We start from the raw sequence: 13152 nt of genomic DNA, 5'->3' as shown, positions 1-13152 counted from the left end.
AAAGAAATATTAAAAGTGAAGGTACTGTAAGTGTGATTTAGGTTGAGTTTAAACATCAAATTTGGGACTTCTGAGAACCTCTGCTCAGCTGCCATCTAATCCCGATGCTTCTTCCTAAATAGCTTAGTACTGGGTTTTGTCATGTAAAATTTGGCAGATCCTTAGTGTAACACATCTGCACCTCTCTGAGACCTTCTCCATTTGGAAGGAGTGAGTGCTCCCAAGCCTGTCCGTATGCACAAGTTTCAGCGTTTCCATCCAGAATCTATAGTATCCTCTGCCTAGGTCTGCCAAACTCCCACGCGTGGTTGCAGGGCTTGGAGCATCCCAGGTAGGTGCTGGCAAAGGTGGTTGGAAGAAGTAAATGAAGACACAGTGGTGCTTAAACACCTTGCTAGAGCGAGCGCCCATGGTCTTCTCTAGGTCTTATCTCGGGGTAATTTATATATATCATGCTGCCAAGCTGTTCTGTTTGCTGCTTCCTGGTGATTCTTGCCGGGGAGAAACCACCACCATAGCTCCGCAGTTGGGTGTCTTCCTGGGAGAGGAGAGCCCTGTGTGTTACGATGCTTTGCAATAAACCACCAGTGATTAAAAAATAGAAACAAGTCTTGGAGCAGGCAATAAGGTGCTGTATTCCCCCAGCACATAACTGAAATTTAAATTCAGTTAAGAGAGGAAGGGTTGAAGCTGCTGCTCAGCCCATACTGAGATATTTCACCTTACAGCATCCTCCAGGCAGCTGTTTTGCTTCTCTTTCTTGCCCCAGGCAGCACTAACATGTTTGTGTAGGAATATGATGAGATGTCTGAGCACTTCTGGTCACATAAAGTGAAATCCGGGAAGTTATTAGTTGTCTCTGTTTATTCCGCTGGATTTGTGACCAAGTATGGGCTCCAGCCCGCCGTTTGTAGCAACAGAGCAAAAATGGGTTGTATACAAATAGCTGATAGCAAAGTTGAAAGTGTGTGTCGATACATTTATTCATATATGCAACACAAGACAGGCCAGCCAAACCATTCCTCTGCCCACCCGTTGATTGCTCAGCGCAGGTACATCCTGAGATTTGTTTTAAATGTCTTGGGTTGGTTTGTTTGTTTTTCCTTTTCAGGCACTGCTAGAAACGGCCCTGACTAGAGTGGTCCTGCCAATGCCTATACTGGTTCTACCTCCAATTATTATGTCCATACTGGAAAAGTAAGTGTTGGGTAATATGAAGAGGGGGCTGTTCAAGGGGAAGGGAGAAAAGATCCTCAGTAGGTGTTATTCGTTGATATTTCTTAGCATTAGTCCATCAAAGACTTTTTTTGCTTATTAAAATTTTAATGTTTCATCATTTTTGACCATTGTTGTAGGCTGTTAGTGTTATATTTATGTGGTTATTTTAATACATCTTTCTGAGACCTCAGCAGTTTGAATAACCCTATTCCGTAGGGTCAGTGTGAGCCAAAACTCTCTGAATTCAGTGGAAAAATGTCTGTAAGTTTTCAGTCCTCCATTTAGCAAACATTAGAGCTGCCACGTGGGGTCAGACGAAAGGTCTTGGCTCGTGTTCAGCCAACGGTGGGGAGTGCAGGGACTTGCTAACCACATGCTGCATCCAGGCCACCTTGGCCGCTGTTGGACTTGCTTATGCCCTGTTTGAACTCACTTGTACTTTCTTGCAATAAAGTCCTGTGGCTTGGACTTCCGCAGAAGAATACATGCTTCACATATCTTGCAGAAATTTGCTTTCCATCACTGTTTAAGCCAGAATCTCTCCTGTCAGATGTCTCTGTGGAGCATCAGTGCTAGGAGAGTGGGCAGGAAAGGGCAGGGTTATAATTTCACGTCCAAACACGTCTCCTATCAGAGTTCTTAATAGCAAAAAACCCCCAAACCACCCTTTCCATTGGCCGTTCTCCCACCTTGCTTTCCAACACCTCCGCTTTTTCTGCTGCCCAGAGATGCTGTGAGCCTGTTTGGAGCTGTTGGGTGCCTGTGGCTCCTTAGGACACCCATCAGTGGCTCATTCGGTGTGAATGATCCGTGGGGTGGGGATCACCTTGCCAACCTCTGGAGACTGATTAGCGCATTGAAAGATGGGGGTGCTAAAGGGCTTGCTACCTTTGTCCAGACGGCCAAGCTGGAAGCATTCTTTAAACAAATCTGTTGATAATAGCTGCTCTAAAGCACTCCACTGACAAAGTAAATAGCAATTAGTACGATTAGGGATTGACCCATAACTTTGGTTAGCCTTGTTTACCCTTGTAGAAACACCCCTGGGCAATCTTCTCTCCTAACGGACGGGTCGGGCTGCTTCTGTAGATTTGGAGACTGATTTTTAACATCTTAACTTAAAAATATAGATATAGTCTGGTACCTCTCTAGCACCTAGAGGCTCTCACCAAGATTGGTTCCTCCCATAGCCTGGGTGTGGGGAGAAACAGAGCAACAAATTCTGTTTTGGGAACTCTAAAATAAGTTATTTCAGCCCTTTTTGGCCAAAATACACTGTTTTCCTCTGTTTTTCAAAGGGATTGTGGTGGTTCCCTGCAACAGGGCACAGTCTTGGAAACACTTGCTGCAAGCCACTGTTTGAAGATGGCTGCTGGAGACACATAAGGACAAGGGGTAGATTCCAATACCCCTAATTTTATGCAAAACATTTGATTTTCACTTCATGCTCCTCCTTGGCCAAAGCTCTGCAGCCTCTTTCCTGCTCCAAGACCCTGTGTCACCCGCACAGTCCCCCAGCCCATGATCTACCTGCAGGAGGGGTGCTCAGGAGTGACCATGTCTTACTCTGGAGTACCTTACTCAGGGCTTGCTCAAAAGCGTGTGTAAGAAGAACAGGGATTGTCACTTATCTTTGTACCCCAGCATCTTGGCAGCTTCCCTGCTGCAAATTCAGACGCGTGATTCTAGCCTTTATAATCCCATCAAAGCTGCTTTGCTGTTGTCAGTCGAGAGGACTTCTGTTTTCATCTGTCCACATGCCAGACACTTCAGAAATGCCACTGATTTGTGATGTTCTTACCACAGAGCTCTTTCTTTTCTCCTTTCTGTCACACTGAGGCTTTGCATCGAAGTGGCTGCGTGTGTCACCGCTGGCTTAACACGGGCACGGGTTCCAGTCTAGCTATACCTTGGTGATTAGCTCATCCAGCAAAGATCACCTCAGAGGGCAAACTATTTTATCTGTATAATTCAGAGGATCTTTGCTATTCTGCTTATCAACATGAACAGTCAAAAATCTTTATGTGCAAAAATTCTAAGTTTCTCGAAATCTGGTCTATAAATGATTGTCGTCAACAGGAAACACTGAGGACCATCATGGGTCTTGCTAAGCACTCACAAGCTCAGATAAAACTAATAGCAAAATTTGCTTCGCACTTGGGGGCATCATAACTTCTTGTGCTGATATAATGAGTTTTACTAAATGCGCCTGTGCTCTGTGCAAGACTTATCAAAACTAATTTTATCTGTCAAGCAAATGCAGGCATACAGGAGGTTGTCTTCAAAAAGTCATCATATTAACTAATAGAAAGACTTAATTTGGGTTTGCAAGAGAATACTTTCCTCCCCACCACCCCCAAATGAAACTCTGTAGATATAAAAATATCTGGTCACTGATTTTGCCTGCCTAAATTCTACTTAGAGCTTTGTGCCTACTGTTTCATTTTCCATCAAATATCTTTGGATTACTGGAAACCTGTGAGTAAGAAACAGCAGGGGTAGGGAGCAGGGTGCGGTTTGGCCACGCAGCTAGAGGTGGTATCCCTGTAGGACATGGGAGCGTCCCCCTGATACGGAGAGCCTCCCTTTCCATAGCCGAGTCCCTTTCCATAGCCGAGGGATTCGCAGTCCAGGTGTCGACTCACAGATCTTTTGAAGTGGTTATTGAAGGACACAGTCAGCGGTGAAATCTCATTTTGGAAAAAAAACTTGGAGCATTTGGTGAAAAGTTTAACTTTTTTTAATTTAGTAGAATTTTAGTTAGACTAGGGCGTTTTTAATGGGAGTCATATCAAGGCATGCATTATCAATTTATTTATAGAAATCCTTACAGTGTCTATAAATGAGAAAGACGAGAGTGACGGCTTATTATTTGGAGGCTGGAGATCTGGAATCAGAAGTCGCAATCTGGATCCTCTACTAAGTCATTTGCATTTGGGGTTGTGGCGAAGGAGGAGAGTGATTCTCCTGCCTCGCGTTCAAGTTCGGGTGGAAGTGGGTGACAGTGCTGCAGTTGGGTGGGAGTTACACCACCCCAGGAGCAAGCTACGTGCTCCCAGCAGCAATTTTCGGATTCATAGAAAACCCGCTCCCTTGTTTTCATCTCGGTATTCAAAAAGTTTATTTTAAGTGGCCAGTTCCTGGTCGTCGTCTTTCCACTTGGATCCAGGTCTTTCCTCTCTCTCAGCCATCTCTCCATCTGCATGTTTTAACTCCCCCAGCTGCCTCTCTCGTCTCCTGTGCCATTTTTTTCAGCTCTCTTGGCTTCTCTCGTCTCTTTGCCTGCTGTGTATTTTAACTCCCAGGGCCGCCTTCTCTGCTCTCCAAGTAATTCAATGTTACCTCCCACTGCTGAGCTCCGCAGCGCGCCATTCTTTCCCCATGTTTCATGCATTTCCTGCTGCTTGGACGCTCTGTTGAAGCAGCTAACATATAGAATCAATGTTTATTTTGAGACTACATATGCCATGCGGGGAACACGGTGTCAGTTATTTTGTGCAGATGTATTCTCATTTAAGTTTTATAAATAATATCTATGTTGGCAACTTTAATATGGAAAAATATTGGTTTCACATCATCTATGAGACGAAGACGACTCATCTATGAGATGTAGCTGACTTTGGAGCAGACAATGGAAACTTCATTAGTACCCCCATGTCACAGAGATGGGGGGACAACTACATCCACTGCATGAAGTTGGACTCTCGTCCCTCAGACATTTCTCTTTATTCAGATGCTTCCGTGAATCCTTTTGTCTGGTAGTTACGATGAAATTTGGGAAATGGTGCAGGTTTCTCCCAGCCATCATCCAAGACTTCTCCAGTAGTTTTTGTCCAGCTTCTGACTCCTTGCAGAGTTGAAGTCCATCACGCAGCTGGTCTATGTGTAGACCATCCAGGTCTCTGTGTAAGTGCAGCCTCAGGTTCCCCTGTAGGCTGAGCTCTGTGGTGGGAGAGCCCAAATCCAGTGGTACTTGGTTCGTGTGGTCTGGACAAGTGGTGGACAAGCAGACCACAGTTCAGTCCACCAGCAATGTCTGCTGTGGACACTTTGAGCTAATAGCTGGCAGTGGAGATTGAAGAACAGAAGAACATAAGCACTTCTTATCTCCTTATCCTAAAGCCTCTTTGCATCACATACAAGCAACCTCAGAGGGTCTGAAGTGCAGCAGAAGGTCTGAGGATGGGCTCCAAGAGCTCATGTATGTCAGGCTAGACAAGAGGAGGCCCTAGAGCTGACTGTGTAGTCTTTATGGAGGAGAGAGAAAGCTGGACCTGTTCGCAATGGGCAAGAGCTGAGAGAGAAGCAGGGAGCAGAACAGTTGTGTCCATGAAAGAGGAGTGTTTCTACTCTTTCCACACCTACTTCCACACTCTTTCCACTCCACTTCATCTCCACACCATCCTGATCTTATGACAGAGCTGCCACAGCATGTCAGCATCCTCACGCAGCAGTTGTCAGGGCTGTTTTCCTGTAAAGCTCATAAAATTAGGACGCTCCCAGGCTGGATCAACATTATAGAGCTGCTCTGGCTTAGCTAAGTCAGTCTGGCCATGAAAAATGGATTATCTTGATGGATAGCCAGGGCTCAGCCCATGGTTTTGTGGTGCTAGAAAGGCGTTTTCTTCAGCTTAAACCATGTTTTTCACTGCAGAAATGTTTGTGAGGTAGGAGGCCCTCCTGGACCTCGTGTTCATGGCCTTTTGCTGGAGATATTCTCCTTCTGACAGTGCATGCAGAACGTTTCCTACAGGTGCTCTTCCTCCTCTGAAGTGCAAAGTCTCTCCGTCCAGCTAAACCCTTGCTGAAGTTTGTTTAAACTAAACAGCTGCCAGCAGTGACACCTTAAACTGCTGTGGCTGTTTCCAGAGTAAACATTGAAACTGCTCCTTTAATTATGTCAATCAAGCACAAAAATCCCCCAGCCTCACTCTGTTTGCATCTGCTGTGTCCTCTGGAGGGGGCACTGGGGCTAAGCCAAGAGCAGGAGATGCTCCTTGGCGAGGACAGCCGTGGCCTGGCTGGACAGGACAGCAGACAGAGCTACTAGAAGAGGTTGCTAGAAGAGCTCAGCATTCCTAAAATGACCCAAAAAAGTGAGAAAAGCTCAGAAACACCCTCTGCAGATAGCAGAGAGACCTGACGGGCTCTCTGAAGCAAAGATGTGGTACGATGCTGGCTCTGGGAGGTTCTCAGCAGAACTGGGATCCGAGATAGGACAACCACCCCGAAGTTTGTTTGCACATTAGAGGGGTGTTTTGAACCCAGGGCTCTGAGGAGCCTGGGATGCCTTGGGATAGCCAGAGCTGAAGCCTCCAGCACTTTTCTTACCCTGCCGGCATCCTCGACGTCTTGCGAGTATGTATTAGCTTTGAACCTGTTTATACCAAACACTACAGAAACCCCACAGAATCTGTCAGCTGGGAGACTTTGGTTAACTCCTGTCATATTTAGTTTAGCATCTGACACCTCCTTCTAGACAAATACAGCTCTGGTTCACTGAACCTGATAACTCCTTTTTAGTACAGCAACTGACTTCCATATGGAATAAATTACAGTACCTCTTGAAAAACGCCAGAGGCAGCTGCCAAATTATGCAAAATTTAAACCACTAATGAACAATGTGATGAAAGTTGAATGAAGGTGTATTTACAAGATCTACAACACACTGTCTCTGCGGAGCAGATGTACTGTCTGTACAAGTATGCGTGTGTCTGTGTATATACCTACGTACATGCACACTCATACATATTGAAATGTTATCTGTAAGGTCTAGCTGGTTTAGGTATATCCATTAACGGTAAGCGCTACCTAGGATCAGTAAGCCAGAAGCTCCCCAGCGTGTTACTGCCTTTTTAATATCTGCTAGGCAGATTTTACGAAGGCAAATTGCAGAAAGAACAGGCATTAGGGGATTTTGAAGGGGGGTGAAGAAATAAATCTTAAAAAAAAAAAAGAAGAAATAACGAGAGAGGAGGAGGGAAGTATTGCAAAAATGCCTGTTCCTTGCCGGCCAAAGGTCGAGGTATAAACATGGATCACTTACACTAGTGAAGCAGATGATTGGTGCCAAAAATTTGGTTTCTAGAATTGGGAACAATAAAACATACATATGATTGTCTTCCTGCAGATTTCCAATGTGAGACCTTCTCTTGGTGGAGACTTTTCAATCCCTTGTTGTCTAATCTTGAGCACCAAGGTTTAGTTCACCAGAGCCGGGCCAGTCCTGTCTTGTGTACGTGGTGACAGACTGTAAAACTACTGTTCTCGTATGAAAATAGCTTCAAGTACTTTTGCAGAATTACTGAAGATGTTATTTGCTCTTGTGAATATAGCAGTCTGCTTCAGAAGATGCCAATGGCAAAGTTGGGCTGTCAGGGGGATCTAAAGGTTCAGGCCTCCACTTCTCTGATCAAACCCCTTGGCAGAGCACACAGGACAGTGTTGTAAACTAATTCGCTCTTCAACAAATGGATATTAATATTATTTATTTTTAATCTGCTATAATACTCTGCAGTTAAACCCTTTGGAAACATCTAATCGTTCACTTCCGATGGGGGGCTAATGGGTGAAAAGAGGGTTTTTGATTGCATTTGACAGCTAACAAAATGCAGCATGCAATATTTAACTTAATATTCTTCCGAGAGCTGTGTCGAGAGCAAAGATCCTAGGGACAGAAGAAAAGTGGACCTCTTGACTAATTACGAGTCATTTATTCTGAACCACACAAATTTTAGAATCTGAATCCCAATTAAGACATTACACTACATGTGTTAATTAGGCCCCTCTCCTTTTTAAATCAAGCCATAACTCTTCTTAATTAGGAGGTTAGCCATTGTAATTTGAACTGGCCTGAGTTTGAAGCACTCCTGGAAATCACACCTGGGGGCTGTACTGGGGATCATTTTAAATTGGTTGAGTTTTTACTTGGGTGATTATAAGGTCCCCAACAGGGTAGTAATTAAAGAGGGTGCAGCTTCCAAATTAAGATGTCAGGGGTGGTATAAGCAGTGATGTCTTGGTTCTAAACTGTACTCCAGGGAGGCTTGAAGGATGCTGGTCGTATGATTTTCTCAGCGAGGGCTCTCATGGATCACGACAGCTTAAGCAGGAGAATAAATCAGTTCCAGGAGTTGCCCCTCTGCATCCCAGGAACTAGTTATCACAGCTTATTGATGGCGATTCTTGAATGTTGTATTTGTTAAAGAGCATGGAGCAAGGTCACCTGCTTTCCTGACTTGGACAAAATCCTTGTGGACTTCTGCAGGAGTCTTCTAGGTTAGATTGTGCTCTATGCAAAACAAAGTAGCTAAATATTGGAGAACAGAAGCTTGGCTTTCACAGCACAAATTGATAGGATCAACTCTGTCTTGATAGCTTATTAGTGAGGAGCTGAGATATTGGAGGAGTTAAGGCTCTGGATCTTGTTTTCCTTCCCCACTTCCCCCAAACCTTCTCAAGATGAAGACAGCTTTCAGCAAGCATCGCTAGCAAAGGGTGAAGAGTCTGAATGTTCAGACACACAGGCAACGTACAGCAGGGTAACAAGTTCCCACACATCAGCTGCTCCGTTATAATTCATCAGGTGCATGTTTGTAGCCTGCAGTAAACGTGGAGTAGATGGGGGTTGAGGTAATCTGTTATCTTGCATTGGCTGCAGGCACAGGCTGCACGGGGAAATGTGCCTGCCAGATCATCTGTGCGTGTGCCAAAGCAGGCTAGCGGCATGCCCTGATGTGGGAAGGGTTGCTTGTCTCGGCTTTGATGGGCACCTTGTGAATGGCGCGCATTGGATTAGAAATGCCTTTGAAATTCCCGGTGATGGTAACCACAGTGATGTTAGCGGTTAGTGTAATCTGATTGTACCTTCCTTGACCAAAAGAGAGTTCCTGTGCTGTCACCCCAGTGCAAGGGCATTAACTAGCAAATCTTTGCCCACGTTTGATGGCAGGACACCGTGAGGCATCAGCATCCTCAAGATCAGGATGGACAGAGGAGAGATGCACGCTGGGACTAAGGCCATAGCTGATGACCCAGCAGTGAATCTGCTGACCCTCTACATTGCTAATATACACTGAATATTCACATGAAACTCGCTATCAAGTTGCTGGTTTATATTCCCAGTTGTTTCAGATTGGTAGAAAAAAGTTGAGTGGCAGGTGTCCTTTTGGTGTAAATAGCTCCAGAACAAACCCCTCAAGAATTAAATTTTCCCTCTTAACATTTGTAAACTGTCTGAGGTCCTGTACCCGGGAATATACTTAACATGCCACCTTCTACCAGCTCAATGTTGTCCCTGTCGTTCGGTGTTAATTACATCGGAAAGGTCACTTAATGGGTCATTATCCGAACCTGACCTTGCAGGTATCTTAAAGCGTTTGCTGTTAACAAGTCTTGAACTCATAAATATCCCCTGGGGACAGCGAGTGTTAAAACATCCTTATCACCCACTCTGCAGATGTTAGATTTTTAACAAATTAAGGTATTGTCAAGTTTACTACTTTATTACCCCATTAACAAAGTCGAGTGCCTTTTTCAGTACCACTGCGTGATAGGGCCGACAAGGTTCACGATATCTCTCAAGAACCTAATTTCCTTCTGCTCACTCAACGTAGTCTCCAAAGCCTCAATGCGGGTGACACCTGCGAGCGGCCAGATCACCTCGTGTGCCGTTTACTCCAGTGTGAGATGGTTTGAAATGGGGGAAGCGTGTGTGAGGTGATCTTGTTTTAATGGAGGAGAAGTGAGCACTTAGGTTGGCGTGGGCTGTGTAACCCCAGCAGATGCAAAAGCACAGTGTGCAGGACTCGGGATCTTTTGTGGGTGAACTTGATGATGACCTACTAAGAAGGAACCTAGATCAGTTAGGGAGAGGGAGACCGGTGGGTCTGGGTGAACACCAGTGTCTGTTCTGATGATGGCATGCACTCACCTGGTCTATGAAATGGTCTAATGAAGCCTTTCCTTTCCAGAACATCACTCCTGAGGTCCCGTCCCCGGATGATTCTCCCAGTCCAAAGCCTTGTGTGCCTCGCTGCCTTTGGCCTGGCCCTCCCCTTGGCCATCAGTCTCTTCCCGCAGATGTCCGAGGTCAGTACATGTCTGGTCACTGCAGTGGGATATCTCAGAGGGGCTTACCAATGCCACTGCTTGTTTTGCCTTCCTGGATAATAGTCTCATTCCTGCAGGGCCTCCTCCATTTTTGGATGAAGTCGGTTGCTGTCTTCTTCACTTGAACAAGTGCAGATTCACTGGCCAGGTGATGGTTATGATAGTCCCTCCTCTTAGCGCATGCTAGTGTAGATTAATATCACACAGCTTTTCCATGCTTTTAACCAGTGTTTGGATCATGTGGTGGGATGTACCTTCCAAGCGAACAGAGGAAGAACTGAACAGAGGAACCTTTGTTCCACCCGGCAAATGTACCTTTTACAAGCAAGGGATGGTCATGTGTGATCCTCCTCCCTTCCATCGCGTCCGTTGTTCTCTCACAGGGGTGGTCTGCTCCAGGCCTCTCCCATGTGGAGGACATTTAGACTGTATAGTATTCAAAACACCAGCGATCAGGGGGACAACCAGGTTGGAATAAGGCGTTTTTATAAATGTATGAGGATAATGTTCTGCCTGCTTGATCGCCAGTCAGGAGAGTGTCTCAGCTAGCATGGAAGGTCTGGTCTCTCTTTAGTGATACCCAAGTCAGGTCTGGTCAGATCACAAGTCAAGGGATGTTGGTGTTTCTGACTGGTGACTTCTGCTCTGAGACTCCAGCTGGCTTTGTCCTGTCTTGCCTGGGGATGTGAACTTAGTCAGAGCTGAGCTGCACGAGGGAGAACATGGTTCAGCTCACCTTCTCCCATGACAGTGGTGTTTCCTTGGTGTTAACATAGTGAAAACAAGTCTTTGTCCATTAAGGAGAGAGCCTGGGATACACATTTGATGTGCATGTACTTTCCCAGAGCTTCTTTGAGGGTTTCTGCCTTTCCATCATCTAGCCTGGCTCTGGGAAGACACAGCCTGGGGGTGAACAGAGGAAAACTAGTCAAGGGAACAGGCAGAATGACTAATGGAATCACTCGTACCTAAGGTAGTTGAACAAATTGCTAAGGTGTACTTTTTTGTAAGTCATTAATTTTGACCATTCAGTGTTTGGAGCTTATAGATTGGCAGACTGTAAATTTGTACATTTACAGGGAGGGTCCCTATTATCAAGTGGTAAAACCTCTATCAAACAGCAAAGGACTTTGCTGAAGTTCTTTTTATGTCAACTAGAACAGTTGATCAGAAATTGGTATCGCAGTCTCTACTGGTTAATTCATTTTTTTAGGCCTGGATGGGTTTATCCACAACTTCTAGCCAGGGAATCTTGTTGTACACTTGTCTGCTAGACTGAAAAACGTGTTACAAATTTTTTGTTGTCCTTCTAGCTGTTTACAGGCTGAGATAAAACTGTCCCTTAATCTTCTCTTTAAGAAACTGAATATATCTCAATCTTGGAGTCTTTTGCTAAAAGGCATGTTTTCTGAAGCTTTAATGATTCATATGGCTCTTCCTTAAACTTTTTCTAATTAGTCAACATCCTTTTTGGAGCACTTCCATAAGAACCAGACACAGTTTTCCAGTAAGAAGTTGCACAAGTACCAGTTGCAGGAGCAATGTGATTTGCCTGCTTCTACTTGAATTCATACATCCACAGAGCATGTTAGTCATTTTGGCATGAGCTCAACCTTAGCTCCTTGTCCGTCAGTTTTTTGCTGTGATCCCAAGTTCTGCTCAGAGGTTTTGGTTATGAAAGACTGAGGAATAGTTCCAGGTCTCACACCCGTTCAAGGTAGATGCCCAGAGTATGTCCAAAGTTCCTGTTGGAAGGAGACTTGGACACAGAGCATCCCTTATGCTCCTATTTCCATGGACAGGAGCTTCACCCACCAGAAGGTAGCCATGGCCTTTCCTGGGAGGTCTCCTTTCAAGATAATCAGGGAAGTGAGACCACGGGAGGTACCACCGACCTCATTTACTCCAAAGGTGACATTGCCACCATTCTCCCAAAATGGTGCCCCATGCCATAGGTACACTATTTGTGTCCAGAGGCAATTTTATGTTTGACCGTAGTATGTTGCACATTGACTTCTTTTCCACATATCTAGAGGCCTCTGTATCAGTGACCTGGGCTCTTAATTACTTACCACTTTCCCAGACTTTGTGTCATCTCAAGCCTTAAGTGGCAGTCATTGTGTATTTTCTCCCTTTTCACTGGTGACGCACATGTTTAATAGCGTTGGCCAAACCAAACCATTCTTTCAACATAGACAGGAAACTCACCCTACAATTCTGTTTTGAAATTTAGCATTTTGTACATTTCCAGTATTTTCTGTAGTCATCGCTTAGTGTGGGCTTCTCTGAAATAGTAAGTGCCTACTAAGGTCAGTGGGAACTAAAGTTTTGGTACCAGAATCTGAGACATTCAGAGGTAAACACTTTAGGCTCTACAAAAATAATTATTCATTGCCTTAGTTTCTTTATCTAAAAATGAAGCTCACAAGGTCTTTTTGCTTTTTTGTATTATAGCTTGATGGGTGACAGATAATTTATAATGTATAGTATCTGATATTGCAGCTTGAGAAATTGTGTTGATGCTAACAGCTGAATGAATTCTAGCCCACAAGGAAAATTAAGGTCTGGCTTCCTTCAAGGGCTATTCAAATTGCAGGCATCAGGCAATGCCGAAACCATACAGCATCTTTTGAAAATGACCTTCTAAAAGCAGATGAAATGTTATCTGCAGTGTAAACATGAATCAGCGCTGATTAGTAGATCAAACAGAATGACGTGCTCTCTGCCCATGCTTCATGTCAATGAAGAGAAACCATTACAGCTCATTACCTACTGGGGTCTCGGCTCCGCTCAGCTGGACTTAGCTCCACATGCATAGCTGGA

The 13152-nt window shown here is 44.8% G+C and overlaps 1 protein-coding gene across 8 annotated transcripts in view; it reads left to right on the top strand.

Moving 5' to 3' along the window:
* SFXN5 (sideroflexin 5) overlaps positions 1-13152 on the top strand; it is a 103852-nt gene that overhangs the window by 71898 nt on the left and 18802 nt on the right. For 6 of the 8 annotated variants that reach the window (XM_072862777.1, XM_072862772.1, XM_072862778.1 and 3 more), the window contains 2 exons: positions 1112-1197; positions 10191-10308. In XM_072862777.1, the coding sequence (XP_072718878.1) occupies positions 1112-1197; positions 10191-10308 (204 nt within the window). Of the gene's footprint in view, positions 1-1111; positions 1198-10190; positions 10309-10392; positions 10478-13152 lie in introns of all 8 variants that reach the window. The other 2 variants (XM_072862773.1, XM_072862775.1) reach the window with 2 other exon arrangements.

The sequence above is a fragment of the Ciconia boyciana genome, chromosome 5 (assembly GCF_034638445.1).
Source record: "Ciconia boyciana chromosome 5, ASM3463844v1, whole genome shotgun sequence".
NCBI lineage: Eukaryota > Metazoa > Chordata > Aves > Ciconiiformes > Ciconiidae > Ciconia > Ciconia boyciana.
Note: the sequence above shows the minus strand (reverse complement) of the source record. Positions and strands in the feature narration are given on the sequence as shown.